This window comes from Notolepis coatsorum (assembly GCF_963971535.1).
Source record: "Notolepis coatsorum genome assembly, chromosome: 13".
Taxonomy (NCBI): Eukaryota; Metazoa; Chordata; class Actinopteri; order Aulopiformes; family Paralepididae; genus Notolepis; species Notolepis coatsorum.
In genome coordinates, this window is record NC_140177.1 from 587,689 (window position 1) to 608,103 (window position 20,415).

General features: G+C 45.3%; 1 protein-coding gene across 1 annotated transcript in view; it reads left to right on the forward strand.

The window, feature by feature from the left end:
* The first annotated feature begins 6,620 nt into the window (after window positions 1-6,620).
* The window catches only part of znf384a (zinc finger protein 384 a), a 36,640-nt gene continuing 22,845 nt past the window's right edge, over window positions 6,621-20,415 (forward strand). Inside the window, exons 1-5 of the mRNA XM_084327364.1 lie at window positions 6,621-6,756; window positions 15,041-15,108; window positions 16,794-17,049; window positions 18,572-18,697; window positions 19,425-19,579. Of these exons, the coding sequence (XP_084183490.1) occupies window positions 15,046-15,108; window positions 16,794-17,049; window positions 18,572-18,697; window positions 19,425-19,579 (600 nt within the window). The 5' untranslated portion in view covers window positions 6,621-6,756; window positions 15,041-15,045. The remainder of the gene's footprint in view (window positions 6,757-15,040; window positions 15,109-16,793; window positions 17,050-18,571; window positions 18,698-19,424; window positions 19,580-20,415) is intronic.

A 20,415-nucleotide genomic window follows, 5' to 3' on the forward strand; every position in this document is an offset into this window, starting at 1 on the left:
AGAGAATCCCAATTCATCCGTGGCGATGGGACTCTGTTGATATCCATGTTCATCCCGCTTCTGACACCATGATGTATTCGATTTAAAGAGAATAATCATTCAGGACGAGGAGATTACGTTAAGTTGTTTATTGCAACATTAAGCATGAGTGTGACTCCATCCACGGCTAGCAGCCAACTGATTGTCAGGACCCCTTGTGCAGGTATACACATAGATATCTATAGAACACATTATCTATGGGTATACATAATAGGAAGGTGCGCCTGGTGCGCCTGTCGTAAATGACATATTCAAGGCATGAATATTACAGTCTACAAGAATACCGTTTATGTCACAAATGTATCAGTACTAAATACCTATATGTCCCTATGCCATAAATGTCATGTATGTTGTGTATGTCATAAATGTCTATATGAATTGAAAATGGGGGACCCTGATGTAAACAAGACAAACGTCTTTCTCAGGTCTGCATCCCCTTAACAATTGTGTGTATTGAGCCGTACTGTATTGTACCCATTCTGCAATCTGTTAAATAAAGTTTTCATTCATTCATTCATTCATTCATTCATTCATTCATTCATTCATTCATTCATTCATTCATTCATTCAGAGAAAGACTTTCGTCTTGTTTACATCAGGGTCCCCCATTTTCAATTCATCATAACATATGACATACACGACATACAGATACAGTATCTGCTACATCTATACATTTATACCAGATTTACAAATACAGTAGGCCTACTGTTTGTGATACAAAGAGTCTAAAAAAGAGAGTATACATTTGACGTAGAAACTGTACATTGGAGGAGGTTGGGTAGGTGGGGGGAAACTGTACAACTGTACAAGCAAAACTGTACATTGGAATATCGACAAAACCTTACTTTGTCCCAAGAAGAGGGTCTCGTGTATTATTGGGTTAGGACATTTACTGTACATTTACAGGGGCCAGTTTCGAATTGCAGTCTCCCGTAGGTGCTCTTTGAGAGTGGTTTTGAAAGTGGGTAGTGATTTAAAGGTGTCATGCAGTGCTATTCCTAGCACTATTTGGGCAACTTTACACACTTCCTGTGAGTCTATGTAACACATGTGTAATTTTTATTCCAAAAATAATCATTGTTTTATATTTCTAATCTTGTACTCAAAACCAGCATTTTTCAGCCTCATGAAAGCAGGCTATTATTGGCTTGGCTCCACCCACACTTTGAGTGACAGCCACCCACCAAATAGCTCCGCCCATCTCCCCGTCATTCCATCCAGGTGGAGGTCTTATTGATTGATTGATTGATTGAAAACTTTATTAACAGATTGTAGAATGGGTACAATACAGTACAGCTCAATACACACAATTGTTAAGGGGATGCAGACCAGAGAAAGACTTTCGTCTTGTTTACATCAGGGTCCCCCCTTAGGTTTCAGGTTACATACAAATATGGTATGTCATAAATATAGAGATGTAGCAGTACTGTCTATCTATATATATATATGTTACCACTATTTGTAAAAGCCACAACCACGTTACCATATTTGTAATAATGTAAATCATTGTGTCGTTGTACATATTGTGTATACATCGTTAGAAGCTAACATAGGTTCCATCACTCTGAGAGTCCATGTTATGAACTATTACCACAGATATTTTCAGTTTTCAGGGTTGATCTAACAGTTTTGATTATGAAATCTCAGTCAAGGGTACCACAGGTCCTCTTCTCAGACCTGTGGGGCAAAGCACTGCACCATGCAAGCTACATGTCGCTGCATGTTGATCAATAGTAGCCCACTCGGTGCATCACAGTGGGCTACTATTGTGCTAACAACATGCTGCGACGTCTAGCTTGTTAGCCGGCATGAATACCTGATTTAAAATGGTTCTCTCCTCTTTGTATACCTTTGTCCTCACAAGTATTCTGCCAGGGAACTTATGGACACGACAATAGTAGTAGTTATAAGGTGTTTGAGCTTGTAACGTTAGTTAGCTCATAGCTATCGTGGTACACGAGAGCTATGAGCTAACTAACGTTACAAGCTCAAACGATAGCTATGAGCTAACTAACGTTACAAGCTCAAACACCTTATAACTACTACTATTGTCGTGTCCATAAGTTCCCTGGCAGAATAATTGTGAGGAAAAAGGTATACGAAGAGGAGAGAACCATTTTAAATCGGGCATTCATGCCGGCTAACAAGCTAGACGTCGGGGTATGTTGTTAGCACAATAGCTACCAAGCTAAGCTACGTTAGCTTCTAACGGTGTATACACAATATGTACAACGACACAATGATCAAACACCTTATAACTACTACTATTGTCGTATCCATAAGTTCCCTGGCAGAATACTTGTGAGGACAAAGAGGAGAGAACCATTTTAAATCGAGCACTCATGCCGGCCGACAAGCCGGACACCGCGGTTGTTGTTAGCACAATAGTAGCCCACTGTGATGCACCGAGTGGGCCACCATTGATCAACATGCAGCGATGTGTAGCTTGCATGATGCGTGTGCAGTACACAGGTCTGAGAAGAGGACCTGCACATGATAGCAACCGGGAGCGTCGCGGAGCATTCCTAGATCCACTTCAACCAGCCGAGCGTCGGGAGCTCCAGCAGCTTGTCGATGTGCTAATAGCCTGGAGCCAGCTACCGTTAGCTTGCAGAGGCTATTAGCACACCGACAAGCTGTGTAGCCAGCAGGCTGAATGCTCCGCGACGCTGGTTGAAGTGGATCTAGGTAGCCAGCAGGCTGAATGCTCCGCGACGCCCCCGGTTGCTAACGCCGGCCCCGGCTGGTGCTAACTAGCTAGCGATCGCTCCCGAGTCCCGAGAGCTAACGCCGGTCTGTCTGTCGAAGAATGGAGGCGGGCATTACTAAAACCACAGAGCCAATCACATCACTGTGCGCTATAAACAGCGCCCTGTGACGTGCACCAGGTCGTCAAATCAACATGACCTGATTTACTAGAGGCAAACAGGGGATGGGCTGTAGCTGAGGAATTCGTCAATATAGTATTTAGGCCCAAAAACACATTGATACGAACTCCTATTACTATAATACAATGCTAGAGACTGAAAAATGACATTTATAACGCATAGCCCCTTTAACATTCTTTTACAGCTTTGGGTAGGGGGCGTTCCACATGGATGAATGAATGAATGAAAACTTTATTAACAGATTGCAGAATGGGTACAGTGCAGTACAGCTCAATACATACAATTGTTAAGGGGATGCAGACCAGAGAAAGACTTTCGTCTTGTTTCCACCAGGGTCCCCCATTTCCAATTCATCGTAACATATATGACATACATGACATACAGATAGACAGTACTGCTACATCTATACATTTATGACATACCAGATTTGCAATTACAGTACTGTATTTGTGATACAAAAAGAGTCCAGAAAGAACCGAGTATATACATTAGGCGTAGAAACTGTACATTGGATTGGGTAGGTGGGGGTGGGACTGTACATTGGAGGTGGTTGGGGGGGGGGGGGGGTAGGAGTGGGGGGGGGGGGGGGGGGGGGGGTTGGGTAGGAGTGGGGGGGGGGGGGGGTTGGGTAGGAGGGGTGGGTGGGGGACACTGTACAACTGTACAAACAACACTGTACATTGGATTATTGACAAGACCATACTTGGTAATTTACTGTACATTGGCGGGGGTTGTGCTCGGACATTTACAGGGGCCAGTTTCGAGTTGCAGTCTCCCTTAGGTGTTTTTTGAGAGAGTTTTTGAAAGTGGGTAGTGATTCACATTCCTTTACAGCTTTGGGTAGGGCGTTCCACATTGATGTGGCATAATTGCGAAACGTGTTTAGACCCTTGTTTGAGCCGAATCTGGGTTTAACATGATTTGTGGAGCTCCCTCTGGTGTTGTGATCGTGGTATTCACTGACCTTTGGGAAGTATTTAGTCATGTACATGGGTACCTTGGTCGTGTAGTGTATCTTGTAGACCAGGCCCATTGCAAGTTGCTGTACTCTGTCGTCTACTCTAAGCCATCCTAGGTTGTCAAAGTGGGCAGGGGTGAGGTGGGTTCTAGGGGTAAGGTCAAGCAGTAGTCTGACCAGTTTGTTTTGAGATGTTTGTAATTTTGTTTTTAGCGCCTTTGAGGTGCTTTGGTACCATGAGGTGCAAGCATAGTCGTAGTACCCTTGAATGAGTGCTCCTGCTAGAGTCTTCAGGGTATTCTTGTTTACCAGTGAGGAGATCCGGTACAAGAAACGAGTTTGTTGGTTGACTTTTTTTATTACATTGGATGCCATTTTGTCACAGGAAAGATTTGCCTCTAGGATGGAACCCAGGTAGGTAATATCTTCTTTCCTTGTGACAATATTGTCACCCACTGTAACTGAGAAGCCGTCGGTCTTGCTGAGTTTGTTATTTGAACCGAAGAGAATGGACTCTGTTTTGCCCATGTGTAATGATAGTTTGTTATCAGCGAGCCATATGCAGATTTTGCTTAGTTCTGAGCTGAGGGTTTTTTCAACCTGTAATTTGTTCTTGTCAGAGACCAGCAGGGCTGAGTCGTCCGCAAACAGGAACAAGTTGCAGTCACAAGCTGACGACATGTCATTTGCATAAATTAGGAACAGTAGCGGACCTAGTATGCTTCCTTGTGGAACACCACAGTTTACTGTGAGGGGGGGGGATAGGGTACCGTTTACCTCCACCATCTGCTCTCGCATACACGGTATATAAAACCTGTTATATCAAAGCAAACTAAAATTAAAAAAAAACTAATATTACTTCGTGATGGATGTTTATCAAAAACACAGAACACAGCGCACACGACACGGTCGACACCGGATATTAATACACCACCGGAAAAGTATAGCGGAGGAATCGAGTAGACTCGCGTGATTTTCCCCCCGTAGCCTATGTTTGCGAAGACGCTCTCTGATTGGCTAGCCGCGTACAGCGAAGACCCTCTCTGATTGGTTTAGCGCCGAAGGGTTTGATTGATTGATTGATTGAAAACTTTATTAACAGATTGCAACGCGGGTAGGTACAATACAGTACAGCTCAATACACACAATTGTTAAGGGGATGCAGACCAGAGAAAGACTTTTGTCTTGTTTACATCAGGGTCCCCCATTTTCAATTCATCAGGACATTTATGACATACATGACATACAGATAGTCAGTACTGCTACATCTATACATTTATGACATACCAGATTTGCAATTACAGTACTGTTTGTGATACAGAAGGAGTCAAGAAAAGGGAGTATATACATTTGACGTAGAAACTGTACATTGGAGGAGGTTGTGTGGGGGGGGGTTGGGTACATTGGGATATTGACAACCATACTGGGTAATTTACATTGGAGGTGGGGGGGGGGGGGGGGCACACTGTATAAACAAGTAAAACTGTACATTGAGGGGGGGGGGGGAGACACTGTACAAACAAACAAAATTGTACATTGGACTATTGACAGAACCATACTAGGTAAATTACTGTACATTGGAGGGGGTTGGGTTAGGATATTTACAGGGGCCAGTGTTGAATTGCAGTCTCCCGTAGGTGTCCCTTGAGAGAGGTTTTGAAAGTGGGTAGTGATTCACATTCCTTTACAGCTTTGGGTAGGGCGTTCCACATTGATGTGGCATAATTGCGAAACGTGTTTAGTCCCTTATTTGAGCCGAATCTGGGTTTAACATGATTTGTGGAGCTCCCTCTGGTGTTGTGATCGTGGTATTCACTGACCTTTGGGAAGTATTTTGACATGTACATGGGTACCTTGGTCGTGTAGTGTATCTTGTAGACCAGGCCCATTGCTAGTTGCTGTACTCTGTCGTCTACTCTAAGCCATCCTAGGTTGTCAAAGTGTGCAGGGGTGAGGTGGGTTCTAGGAGTAAGGTCAAGCAGTAGTCTGACCAGTTTGGGTCTCTTCCGCCTTGTACATATTCTCTGCTTCAAAGTGGTTATGCTTTGGCCCTCTTTCGAAGTGGGTTATGCATTTGTTGCATACTTTATTACACCAATAACAGATGTTTGGGTCCTTATATAGGCTATTTGGGGTTTATGTTGAGATTTAGAAGGCCATGCATAGCTCAAATTAACAAAAGCATGCCATGCACGTTAGTAGTGTAAAGCTAACAGGACATAATAGTCAGTCTGTCTGTGTGTTGGGGGGTATTGCATTGAATGTGAGTTGAGGCATAATGACACCTAAACTATTAATAATAACACTACAACTCTGTACATACATCTGGTTAGCAGTATAACTCAGTAGTTATATCACCTGTGCATTATATTACTGTTGCACTTTACTGTTACATTTGCACTCTGGTTGGATGCCAAACTTATTGTTGTTGTACTGTACTTGTGCTGCATGTGACAGGGAAATGACAATACATTAGACAATGACAATACATTAGAATCGAATCTCATTTTGAGAATACGAACTGTATAGGCCTATAGTATGCATGCACACTGTGCATACTAGTAAAATAATGCATAACCACTTTGAAGCAGAGAATATGTACAAGGCGGAAGAGACCCTTCGGCGCTAAACCAATCAGAGAGGGTCTTCGCTGTACCCGGGCTAGCCAATCAGAGAGCGTCTTCGCAAACAAAGGCTACGGGAAAGAAATCACGCAGTAGACCCACAGGAGCGAAGTGGGGAAAAAAATCGAAGAAGAAGAAAAAAAGAGCCACATCTGAGGGTTCTGGGGGGGGCGGATTTTGGACAAAGTTTCCTAACTAGTCCCGACCCGAGGAAGCCCCGGGGGTTGAGAGGGAACCGCCTTTACCAGGTAATTAACCAAGAGTTACTATTATTATTCAGTTAGTTAAATTATGTCAGTGTGTCTGAGTGCAACACGGCGGCGCGAGCTGCCGCTTCTGTGTGTCTGGCCGCCGGAAGCGTCTCGCGCAGCAACAGAGGCGACGGTTTTTATTTTTTTTAGATTTTTTATTCCAGACTTTTTTTTTTCCTTTCTCTTTTTTTCTCTCTCAGTGAGAGATGAACGGGGGACGAGGAGCGACGTTGTTTATTATGTTTCTATATAGAGCACGACAAACGACATGATTACAAAAACAAAACACAGGCCTCGTCGTCGTTGTTGTTAGCGTGCTGCTAGCGGAACAAAAGCAGAGCATATAAATGGTGGCAAGTTAGCCGCCGTGTTGTCTTTTCAGGCTAAACCAGCTTGTTTACATCTGCTGTGAGGTTGTGTGTGTTTGTTGCGTTGTTGCAGCGACCTACACATTCTAGCAACTCCATCTCGTTTATCCCCTGTCTATATATTATTATAATTAATGATATCTTCTGATACCCCACCTACCCTCCTGATTAATTGAAAATGGGGGACCCTGATGTAAACAAGACGAAAGTCTTTCTCTGGTCTGCATCCCCTTAACAATTGTGTGTATTGAGCCTTACTGTATTGTACCCCATTCTGAAATCTGTTAATAAAGTTATCAATCAATCAAAAACCCAACCTCCTCCAATGTACAGTTTCTACGTAAAATGTATACGCTCTTTTTTAGACTCTTTTTCACAAACAGTACTGTATTTGTAAATCTGGTATGTCATAAATGTATAGATGTAGCAGTACTGTATCTGTCGTTAATGTCCTGATGAATTGAAAATGGGGGACCCTGATGTAAACAAGACGAAAGTCTTTCTCTGGTCTGCATCCCCTTAACAATTGTGTGTATTGAGCCGTACTGTATTGTACCCATTCTGCAATCTGTTAATACAATTATCAATCAATCAAATTTGATTTGTGTGCTGCTAAGAGTTCACACACCACCACGCAATGCAAGAGAACGATTCAGCCACGACAGACGACGTTTAATAATAACCTTCAATTTGAGTTGTAGTTGTAGTGTTATTATTAATAGTTTAGGTGTCATTATGCCTCAACTCACATTCAATGCAATACCCCCCAACACACAGACATACTGACTATATGTCCTGTTAGCTTTACACTACTAACGTGCATGGCATGCTTTTGTTATTTTGAGCTATGCATGGCCTTCTAAATCTCAACATAAACCCCAAATAGCCTATAAGGACCCAAACATCTGTTATTGGTGTAAAGTAGTATGCAACAATTGCATGCCATGATGGAAAATAATTTCTATAAAACTTCACACTACAGCAAGGCTACATTTATACTGCAAGCCTTAGTGCAGTGCTCAATTCTGATTAATTTCTCACATCAGATTATTTTTGGTTGGCTGTTCAAGTTCAAGTTCAAGTTCTTTAATAGTTGTCATACAGAAGTACAGAATACTTTCATACAAAATGCTTCTTACTGTTACGCTCCAGAGACTGTGCTAGACAAGATAGTATCAAATAACATAATAACATAATATAGCATGAATTTAGAAGAAGAAAAATGAGGTCACAGTGTTCGGTATAGACATATGTACAATGTTCTGAGTTACCATATAATATACAATACACAATACTATGCAGTGTACTAATGTACAGTACTATCTAGTGCAAAGCAGAAATGGGATGAGGTACAGTTTTAGGTACAATTTACAGTAAGGTGTATGAGTTGTAGTGCAATCCTTCATCCATAAATATAAAGTGTGGGGAGTGGGTGCTACAGTGTGTTTGTTTAAAGTGGGTGTGTGCTATAAAGTGTGTGGAGTGGGTGCTACAGTGTGTTTGTTTAAAGTGAGTGTGTGCGTGTGGATGTGTGTGCTATGTGCGTTTGGTGGTTGTTGTTGTGTAGTGTTCATTCATTGTTCGTTTAGCAGCCTGATGGCCTGGGGATAGAAGCTTCTTCTGAGTCTTTCTGTGCTCGCCTTGAGACTCCGGTATCGCTTGCCTGACCGCAGCAGTTCAAAGAGGCAGTTGTTCGGGTGACTGGAGTAACACCACTGGAGTCACATAATTGTAGAACATTTGGCCAATATTAAGTCAAGTAAGTAAGTCAAGTAATTTATTTATAGAGCACATTTAAAAGCTCGAGAGCCAACCAAAGTGCTGTACAGTACAGTCAAAGCATAAAATCAATGTCCTATAAAATACACAAATACAAAAAGGCACAACAGGACAGGACAGTACATTCAAAAAATAGGACAAGCGTAAAGGGGAGCACAAAGTACAGTATAGCACACCAGGGACAGAGGAGCACAAGAAGAGATACAAGAGGGAGGGGGCAGGATAAAATTGCATGGGAGTGTGTGGGTTAGGGTGTGGGAGAAATCAGGATTAATCGAAGGCTAGGGAATAAAAGTGGGTTTTTAAACTGGCCTTAAATGTCTCCAGCGTAGGGGCAGATCGAATCTCCAGGGGAAGCTGGTTCCATAGTTTGGGGGCTACGGCCTTGAAGGAGCGATCGCCTCTCTTTTTTAGTCTGGGGGGGGGGGGGGGGGGGGGGGGAACGACGACACCAGCCGAGCCTGGTTAGAGGATCTTAGTGACCTGGGTGCTGAGTAGGGGGTGATGAGCTCGGTGATGTATAGGGGTGCTGCACCCGATAGTGCCTTGAAGGTGAGGAGGAGGATTTTGAAATCTATTCTAAGTGGGACTGGGAGCCAGTATAGGGAGGCTAGGACTGGTGTGATGTGCTCTCTCTTTCTGGTGCCGGTAAGGAACCTAGCTGCAGAGTGCTGGACCATTTTGAGGCGGGACATGGCTGCCTGACTGATGCCGGTGTAGAGGGCATTGCAGTAGTCAAGGCGTGATGTGATGAATGCATTGACTACTGTTTCCAGGTCGACGGGTGAAAGGATTGGTTTTATTTTACTGACAATATTAGTTTCCACGCTCCTGAACTGACCTGCTGCACTAATAAACAATGGAGATGGGTGTGAAAAATAGTGACACATGTCAATGTAGAGTGACGTGAAAGTCGCATGACTGTTCACACTGAGGTCACAATGCAAAAAATCAGACCCCGAATCTGATTTCTTTACTCGTATGTGTCTCAGATCTGTTTTTATTCATGACAGTGTGAAGAACAACACAAATCACATAGGATCAGATTTTTTTCTATTCTGATTTGGGCCACTTTCATGTGTGTTCAGATTTCAGTGTTTTATGTGTGTAAATCTGTTATTTAGTTAGGCCTATTGGTTGACATAAGTAAATTTTGTTTATTTATTAGGTTAATATAAAACCATGTTTAGAATATTTTTTTAATTTGTTAAATACATGTTTTGATTTTTTTTAAGTGGTGAGTGACTTTTTTCTTTCTTTTTTGCCACATCGCTGCTGTCGGGACAAAACCTCATAACTCCAAAAACCCAACTTTTCAGCAGATGAAAAAAAACGAACACAGATTTGAGGGTGAATAGAGTTAGGAGGTTTAGACAGATGATCGGTTTAATGCTTTCCTATTGTTTAAACTTTGTAAAACCCACACACACATATGGAGGATGATCTACGGAGTTGATTTATATAATAAAAAAAAAATTCAAAAAATGGAGTTATGAGGTTTTGTCCCGACAGCAGCGACATGCAGCTTGCCCGCTTAGAGTCGAGACAAATGTGTTTTACTCTAGGTCTATTTCTTTTTTTCAATTTTTCTCCCACCCCAATTACCCACTGTGCCAATTCTTCCCTCCCCTGTCTTGAACGTTGCTCGCATATGCCCCCCACTGGTCGGTTGTAGGTAGAATAGAAGCCTTGCATCACGTGTCCCCTCCGATACACGAGGAGGCAGCCTGTCACATCTTTTCACCTGCCAGCGCGGACTCTCATTGGCGAGGTGTAACGTGTGGGAGGCTCACACTACCCCCGCCATTTCCTGTCTCTGCTGTGCAGGCGTCCCCCAACCGACCTGTAGGAGTCGCTGTCCACAACGTCCAGATTAACACCCATCGACTTCCACCCGCCAATTGAGTTAGTATGACGACTGGCCCGAGCCGGAGGCAACGCCGACAGCCGGAGTCGAACCCGGTGTCTCTTGCGTTGGTGACAAGCGCAATGTCCTCTGCGCCACCCAGCCGCCCCACTCTAGACCTATTTCTATGTTTCATATGCCATGCAATGTTGTGAGAATGCAATATGTCGCTGCTGCGGAAATAAACCTTTTGATTGAGGAAACGAATACATTTGTTATTGTTTGGTAAATTGGGTATTTTAGTTACAATTAATCGATTGATCGTTAACATTATCAATGATCGAGTAAGTAACGTGCTTACAATTTGCAACCCTAGTCATAATAAGCCTAACCTTGTATTTTGATAATAAATGGGTATGTACCAAATCCCAAAAGCGACACTGTCTGATTAGCTACTTGCTAAGCTATACTGGTGCAGTTATTTTCATGCTGACACGTTGATGTCACACAGCCAGACACGTTACACACTGCTGCACTGCACATGAATTTATAAATTAAACCATAAACTGACTTCAGTGTCCTCCATGTTTACATCCATCTTATTTATTGTTCATTTGCGCATGCTGGTCAGTTCAGGAGCAGTGACCAGTTCACACTGGAATCTGATATTATAAAAAATTATGTATATATATATATGAACAGCCAAACAAAGAAAATCTGATCTGAGCAATAAATCAGATTTGAGTACTAAGGCCTGCAGTGTGAACGCAGCCATGATATCCTTCCCTTCAATGGATCAGAAGTCTTTGCTTGATTCCTTTCACATCCTCCTCCGTCCTAATCTCATTATCAGAAGTTATTGGGAGTTAATCTTTAAATTATTTGTTTAAAGTCTCCTGCTGCAACACAGTCTCATCAGAAAACATGAATAAAGTACTACTCTATCACAGGAAAAAATCGACATAATACATTATGTTATTTATATATAAGTAATATATTTACATTTTATATCGACAAAAGTCCAAAACAAGCGCGACCGGGAGTCAAGTTTGTTTATTATTTGTCACAACAAAATACAGAATACTTTATGATGAAATGCTTTTTTCTGTATGAGCCCCTGAGAATGTGCTACATACAGTAAAAATAAAGTAAGTAAAAAAAGGTTATTAAGAAGTAAGTAAAGTCAATATACATATATTATATACAATATACAATACAGAGTAAAATTAGTAACAGTGAGGTACAATGCAGAGGTACAAAACTTAGGGTAGGGTGCAAATGAAGTATGAATGTAGTGCAAATCTCTTTAATAATAGATACATATAAAGTGTCTAAAGTGAGTGGTAAGGTGAGTGTTTGTTTAAAGTGAGTGTGTAGATAATGGGTTGTTACATAGTGTCATTGTCATTGTTCATCCTGATGGCCTGGGGATAGAAGCTCCTTCTGAGTCTCTCTGTCCCGGCCATGAGACTCCGGTAGCGCTTGCCTGACCGCAGCAGTTCAAAGAGGCAGTTGTTTGGGTGACTAGAGTCTTTGATTATTATCTTAGCCTTGGCCCTGCAACGCTTGTTTAACGCTTGTTAAACTAACAATGATTGTGGTTGCGGGCGAGTGCTCTAACCACTAGACTAAGACACCCACCTTGATACAAACACAGCTCTCACCACTAGACTAAGACACCCACCCTGATACAAACACAGCTCTCACCACTAGACTAAGACACCCACCTTGATACAAACACAGCTCTCACCACTAGACTAAGACACCCACCCTGATACAAACACAGCTCTCACCACTAGACTAAGACACCCACCTTGATACAAACACAGCTCTCACCACTAGACTAAGACACCCACCTTGATACAAACACAGCTCTCACCACTAGACTAAGACACCCACCCTGATACAAACACAGCTCTCACCACTAGACTAAGACACCCACCTTGATACAAACACAGCTCTCACCACTAGACTAAGACACCCACCTTGACACAAACACAGCTCTCACCACTAGAGCAAGACACCCACCCTGATACAAACACAGCTCTCACCACTAGACTAAGACACCCACCTGATACAAACACAGCTCTCACCACTAGACTAAGACACCCACCCTGATACAAACACAGCTCTCACCACTAGACTAAGACACCCACCCTGATACAAACACAGCTCTCACCACTAGACTAAGACACCCACCCACCCTGATAAACACAGCTCTCACGTCTCACCACTAGACTAAGACACCCACCCTGATACAAACACAGCTCTCACCACTAGACTAAGACACCCAGCCTGATACTAACACAGCTCCCACCTCTAGACTAAGACACCCACCCTGATACAAACACAGCTCTCACCACTAGACTAAGGGTGGTTTCTCACTCACTGCTCTGTGTCGAATCAGAGCCGGCTCGCATCAGAAAATGGTGTGTCTGTCTGAGTGAGAACGCTGTCCCCCGTCCCCGCCCCCCGCTGATTCGTCCCCGGGGGCGCTGAACCTGGACGCCTGAAATAGGTGGTCTCAGGTGCGCGCTGAGTGGGGGCGGTTAGGCCTGGCAATTTTGTTTGCCATTGATATGTCTATACATTGTTCAATGCATTTATTTCTATAGACCAGTGGTGCCCAACCAGTCGGCCGTGGTCGACCAGTAGATCAATGACATGCAATATAATTGCCACAAGCGATGGGATAATGTTAGCTTCTGAACAGGCTAGCTAACTAGCGTTTAGCCGTTAGCCATTGCTGTATACTATACTTTCTTGTTCGAATGCATTTATTTCTATTAGACCAGTGGTGCCCAACCAGTCGGCCGTGGTCGACCAGTAGATCGCTCAAAACGCTCAAAAGCGGACTCTACAACACCATCCATTCGTGATAAAATGGGGTGGGTTATATTGACAAGGCTTGACAACAGAGGTTCAAATATAACTTCATATTTATTGGCAATTTGTTCATTTTATATCAACATCCAGAGTCCGCAGTCGTGTTAAGACATTCCCGTTTACATTTTCGGTCGACCAGTAGATCAATGACATTCAATATAATCGATGCGAGCAATGTTACTAGTAAAACTAGCGTTAGCCGTTAGCTTAGCTTTATTGTTAACCCTGCAAAACGATCAAAAGCGGACTCTACAACAGAGTTCCATTCGTGAGAAAAGGGGGGTGGGTTATATTGACAAGGCTTGACAACAGAGGTTCAAATATAACTTCATATTTATTAGTTATTTGTTTCTTTATATCAACATCCATTCTCCAGTCTCCGTGTTAACACTTCCTGTGTTTACATTTCGAGCGTGACATCATCGACTACGGCAAGCTTACAAGCTCAAAACGCAAACCGTAAACAAAACCCAGAGCGCACCCAGACTGAAGTGTGTATACAAACTAGAGGGGGGAGAGGGGGGGGGGGAGTTCGGCACGGAACTCGGAATGAGGACGGCACGGAGCTGATTTCGACCCCGATGTTGAGTGAGAAAGCCCCCTAAGACACCCACCCTGATACAAACACAGCTCTCACCACTAGACTAAGACACACCCACCCTGATACAAACACATGTAATATATACGCATTGTACATTTTCATAAATAAGTCAATATATTACTTGTGGCTATAACATAAGATTAGATTCAAATGTATTGTTGTCATCATACAGCACAAGTACAATACACCAAACAGAAGTTTGGCATCCAACCAGAGTGCAAATGTAACGGAGTAAAGTAATAATAACTTTATTTGTGAAGTGCAGTAGTAATATGGATGTTTGTCATATGTTTCCTGTGGTCGATAAGTACTTTCCTTTTCTTACATGTTACTTGTCCTTTATGTTTTTGTAGATTTTTATTGGGTTTTTACTACCGGGCAGTCCGGTAGAGAGAGAGAGAGCGAGAGCGAGAGAGGAGGAATGGGAGACAGACCAGGGGAAGACATTCTGCAAAGAGCGCCGGGTCCGGCAATCGAACCTGGGTCGGCCGTGTTGCGACGCAGCGCATTATGTGGTTCGCCACTCGGGCGCCCCCTTTCCTTTTCTTAAGTGAGATCGGGCTGCCCCCCCCCCCCCTCCCCTCCCTGACACATTGTTAAACATTAACCTGTTCAAGTCGTGACCACTGAGTTGATGAAGATGATGATGATGATGAAGGAGGACGGGACACCGGGGCAGGTTGAATCAACTGCCACGTGTCTCGTTTTCCACCGACAAACCCCCCCCAAAAACCACAGAAGAAGAGCGCAGTGGGGGAGGAAGGCCGGTTGTTTTCTAAGTGTTGCTTTGTATAATTGCAGACATAATGGAGGATTCCCATTTCAACTCGTCGTACTTCTGGTCTCCCATCCCCACCGTTCAAGGACAGGTAAGTGACACGTCAGTGACACTAAACCCAATGTGCGCTTGCATAGCCGCTTTGAAGACGGTGAACCCTCACATACCAAGTGGTCTTCTAAAAAAAAACACAAGTTGCAAGTTTTTGGAACGGAACGAGTCCCTCGACGTTGTGGTCATGCCTTTCCTTCTGCTCTCATCTTTTCACACTTTACCCCAAACTTACCCTCTACTGTCACTTCTACTGTGTACTGTCACCTCTACTGTCACTCACTCTCTCATCACTCTCATCCTCGCTCCACTCCTCCTTCACGCTCCTTCCTCACCACCTCTCCTCCTTCACGCTCCTTCCTTAACTCCTCTCCTCCTTCACGCTCCTTCCTCACCTCCTCTCCTCCTTCACACTCCTTCCTTACCTCCTCTCCTTCACGCTCCTTCCTTACCTCCTCTCCTTCACGCTCCTTCCTTACCTCCTCTCCTTCACGCACTTCCTTACCTCCTCTCCTTCACGCTCCTTCCTTACCTCCTCTCCTTCACGCTCCTTCCTTACCTCTCCTTCACGCTCCTTCCTTACCTCCTCTCCTTCACGCTCCTTCCTCACCTCCTCTCCTCCTTCACGCTCCTTCCTTACCTCCTCTCCCCCTTCACGCTCCTTCCTTACCCCCTCTCCTCCTTCACGCTCCTTCCTTACCTCCTCTCCCCCTTCACGCTCCTTCCTTACCCCCTCTCCTCCTTCACGCTCCTTCCTTACCTCCTCTCCCCCTTCACGCTCCTTCCTCACCACCTCTCCTCCTTCACGCTCCTTCCTCACCACCTCTCCTCCTTCACGCTCCTTCCTTACCTCCTCTCCTCCTTCACGCTCCTTCCTTACCTCCTCTCCTCCTTCACGCTCCTTCCTTACCTCCTCTCTTCCTTCACGCTCCTTCCTTACCTCCTCTCCTCTTTCACGCTCCTTCCTTACCTCCTCTCCTCTTTCACGCTCCTTCCTTACCTCCTCTCCTCCTTCACGCTCCTTCCTTACCTCCTCTCCTCCTTCACGCTCCTTCCTTACCTCCTCTCCTCCTTCACGCTCCTTCCTTACCTCCTCTCCTCCTTCACGCTCCTTCCTTACCTCCTCTCCTCCTTCACGCTCCTTCCTTACCTCCTCTCCTCCTTCACGCTCCTTCCTTACCTCCTCTCCTCCTTCACGCTCCTTCCTTACCTCCTCTCCTCCTTCACGCTCCTTCCTTACCTCCTCTCCTCCTTCACGCTCCTTCCTTACCTCCTCCTTCACGCTCCTTCCTTACCTCCTCTCCTCCTTCACGCTCCTTCCTTACCTCCTCTCCTCCTTCACGCTCCTTCCTTACCTCCTCCTTCACGCTCCTTCCTTACCTCCTCTCCTTCACGCTCCTTCCTTACCTCCTCTCCTCCTTCACGCTCCTTCCTTACCTCCTCTCCTCCTTCACGCTCCTTCCTTACCTCCTCTCCTCCTTCACGCTCCTTCCTTACCTCCTCTCCTCCTTCACGCTCCTTCCTTACCTCCTCTCCTCCTTCACGCTCCTTCCTTACCTCCTCTCCTTCACGCTCCTTCCTTACCCCCTCTCCTCTTTCACGCTCCTTCCTCACCACCTCTCCTCCTTCACACTCCTTCCTTACCTCCTCTCTTCCTTAAATCTCTCGTCACCATCCTCCCCCTCCTATCGTGACCCCCCCCCCCCCCCCCCCTCCCCCGTATAGATTGAGAACGCCATGTTCCTCAACAAGATGAAGGAGCACCTGGGTCCAGACAAGGGCAGCGCTCCCCCAGGCTTCCCTCACGCCTCCTCCTCGCAGCACTACCCCGTGCTCTCCATGGACGGCAGTGTGGGGGGGGCGAGGGTGGTGATGACCAAACAGGAAGGAGCGGGAGGGGGGGGCCACCTCCACCAGGCCCACGCCTCCCAGAACATCACCGTGCTGCCCGTCCCGTCTACTACAGGCATCATGACTGCAGGTGAGTACACTGACGTGTGTGTGTGTTGTCTTGTGTGTGTGTGTGTGAGTTGTGTGTGTGTGTGTTGTCTTGTGTGTGTGTGTGTGTGTGTGTGTGTGTGTGTGTGTGTTGTCTTGTGTGTGTGTGTGTGTGTGTGTGTGTGTTGTCTTGTGTGTGTGAGTTGTGTGTGTGTTGTCTTGTGTGTGTGTGTGTGTTGTCTTGTGTGTGTTGTCTTTGTGTGTGTGTGTGTGAGTTGTGTGTGTGTGTTGTCTTGTGTGTGTGTGTGTGTTGTCTTGTGTGTGTGTGTGTGTTGTCTTGTGTATGTGTGTGTTGTCTTGTGTGTGTGTGTGAGTTGTGTGTGTGTGTGTTGTCTTGTGTGTGTGTGTTGTCTTGTGTGTGTGTGTGTGTGTTGTCTTGTGTGTGTGTGAGTTGTGTGTGTGTGTGTTGTCTTGTGTGTGTGTGTGTTGTATTGTGTGTGTGTGTGTTTTGTGTGTGTTGTCTTGTGTGTGTGTGTGTGTGAGTTGTGTGTCTTGTCTCTGTGTGTGTGTGTGTTGTCTTGTCTGTGTGTGTGTGTTGTCTTGTCTGTGTGTGTGTGTTGTCTTGTGTGTGCGTGTGCGCAGCAGTCGGGTCATGGTGTCTCTCTCTCCAGCTGTGTGTGTGCGTGTGTGTGTGTGTGTGCGTGTGTGTGTGTGTGTGTGTCTCAGCAGTCGGGTCATGGTGTCTCTCTCCAGCTGTGTGTGTGTGTGTGTGTGTGTGTGTGTGTGTGTGTGTGTGTGTGTGTGTGTGTGTGTGTGTGTGTGTGTGTGTGTGTGTGTGTGTGTGTGTGTGTGTGTGTGTGTGTGTGTGTGTGTGTGTGTGTGTGTGTGTGTGTGTGTGTGTGTGTGTGTGTGTGTGTGTGTGTGTGTGTGTGTGTGTGTGTGTGTGTGTGTGTGTGTGTGTGTGTGTGTGTGTGTGTGTGTCTCTCTCTCCAGCTGGGTCATGGTGTCTCTCTCTCCAGTCGGGTCATGGTGTCTCTCTCTCCAGCTGGGTCATGGTGTCTCTCTCTCCAGCTGGGTCATGGTGTCTCTCTCTCCAGTCGGGTCATGGTGTCTCTCTCTCCAGCTGGGTCATGGTGTCTCTCTCTCCAGTCGGGTCATGGTGTCTCTCTCTCCAGCTGGGTCATGGTGTCTCTCTCTCCAGCTGGGTCATGGTGTCTCTCTCTCCAGTCGGGTCATGGTGTCTCTCTCTCCAGCTGGGTCATGGTGTCTCTCTCTCCAGCTGGGTCATGGTGTCTCTCTCTCCAGCTGGGTCATGGTGTCTCTCTCTCCAGCTGGGTCATGGTGTCTCTCTCTCCAGCTGGGTCATGGTGTCTCTCTCTCCAGCTGGGTCATGGTGTCTCTCTCTCCAGCTGGGTCATGGTGTCTCTCTCTCCAGCAGGGTCATGGTGTCTCTCTCTCCAGCTGGGTCATGGTGTCTCTCTCTCCAGCTGGGTCATGGTGTCTCTCTCTCCAGCTGGGTCATGGTGTCTCTCTCTCCAGCTGGGTCATGGTGTCTCTCTCTCCAGCAGGGCTAGTGATCACGACGACCCCTCAAGGCTCGCTGGTCCCCTCAGCCTCCACACAGTCGTTCATGGCCGGACATCCCAACCACGCCACCATGATACTGTCCAGTCTGCACCACTCACACCCAGGTAAACACAGCCACCACCATGAATGAATGAATGAATGAAAACTTTATTTAACAGATTGCAGAATGGGTACAATACAGTACGGCTCAATACACACAATTGTTAAGGGGATGCAGACCAGAGAAAGACGTTTGTCTTGTTTACATCAGGGTCCTCCATTTTCAATTCATAGTGAATGATACTGTCACCACTCGCTCCCAGGTAAACACAGCCATCATGATCATGATACTGTCACCACACCCCTACAGTTTTATTCCCCCTCAAATGTATATATTCTCTTTTAGAAACTCTGTCTGTAAAGAAACAGTACTGTATATTTGTATATCTTGTTGTATGTCATAAATGTCTGGATGTAACAGTACTGTATCTGTATGTCGTGTACGTCATAAATGTTATGATGAATTGAAAATGCGGGACCCTGATGTAAACAAGACGTCTTTCTCTGGTCTGCACGCCCTTAACAATTGTATGTATTGAGCCGTACTGTATTGTACCCATTCTGCAATCTGTTAATAAAAATTTCAATCAATCGCTCTCGCCCCCCTCCCTCTCTTTCCCGCCTCTCTCTCGCCCCCTCCCTCTCTTTCCCGCCTCACCCTCGCCCCCCTCCCTCTCTCTCTCTTTCCCCCCTCGCCCCCCTCCCTCTCTCTTTCCCGCCTCGCCCCCTCCCTCTCTTTCCCGCCTCGCCCTCGCCCCCCCTCCTCTCTCTTTCCCGCCTCGCCTGTTTCAGACAAGAAGGACGACATGGCTCTTCTTCCTGCGGTTGTCATGCCAATGCCGGGGAAGCGGGGCAGGAAGAGGAAGCAGGTGATGGGCAGAGTGAGTGGAGTCCTCCCACCAGGAAGTGATGCGTTAATACTGGCTCACCTGGCTGCCGGGGGACAGGTAGAGAAGACTTTTCTTCTCTCCTCTTCTTTTCCTTTTCTCCTCTTTTCTCTTCTCTTCTTTTTCTCCTCTCTTCCTTTTCTCCTCTTTTCTCTTCTCTTCTCTCCTCTTCTTCTCTTCCTTTTCTCCTCTTTTCTCTTCTCTCCTTTTCTCTCTTCCTTTTCTCCTCTTTTCTCTTCTCTCCTCTCCTCCTTCTTTTTCTCCTCTTTTCTCTTCTCTTCTCTCCTCTTCCTTTTCTCCTCTTTTCTCTTCTCTCCTCTCCTCTCCTTCTTTTCTCTCTTCTCATCTCTTCTCTCTTCTCTACTCTTCTCTCTTCTTCTCTTCTCTCATCTCTTCTCTACTCTCCTCTTCTTTTCTCTACTCTTCTCTACTCTTCTCTCTTCTCTACTCTTCTCTCTTCTTCTCTTCTCTCATCTCTTCTCTACTCTCCTCTTCTCTTCTCTCTACTCTTCTCTCTTATTCTCTCATCTCTTCTCTACTCTCCTCTTCTTTTCTCTTCTCTACTCTTCTCTCGTCTCTTATTTTGTCTCTCCTCTTGTCTCTTCTCTTCTCTTTGATACATCTATCTTTTATCTCTAACCTTCTCTAATATTCGCTTCTCTTTTCTCTTATATCTACTCTTCTCTATACCATTCTCTTCTCTCTACTATTCTCTCTAATATTCGCTTCTCTCTTCTCTTCACTATTCTCTTCTCTCCTCTCCTTTCTCTGCTCTTCTCTTCTCTATTCCCTTCTTTCTCTTATCTCCTCTATTCTCTTCTTTCTCTTCTCTCCTCTTTTCTCTCCTCTTTCATTCTCTTCTCCTATTACCTGTTGTCAGTATGTGTTGATCTTCA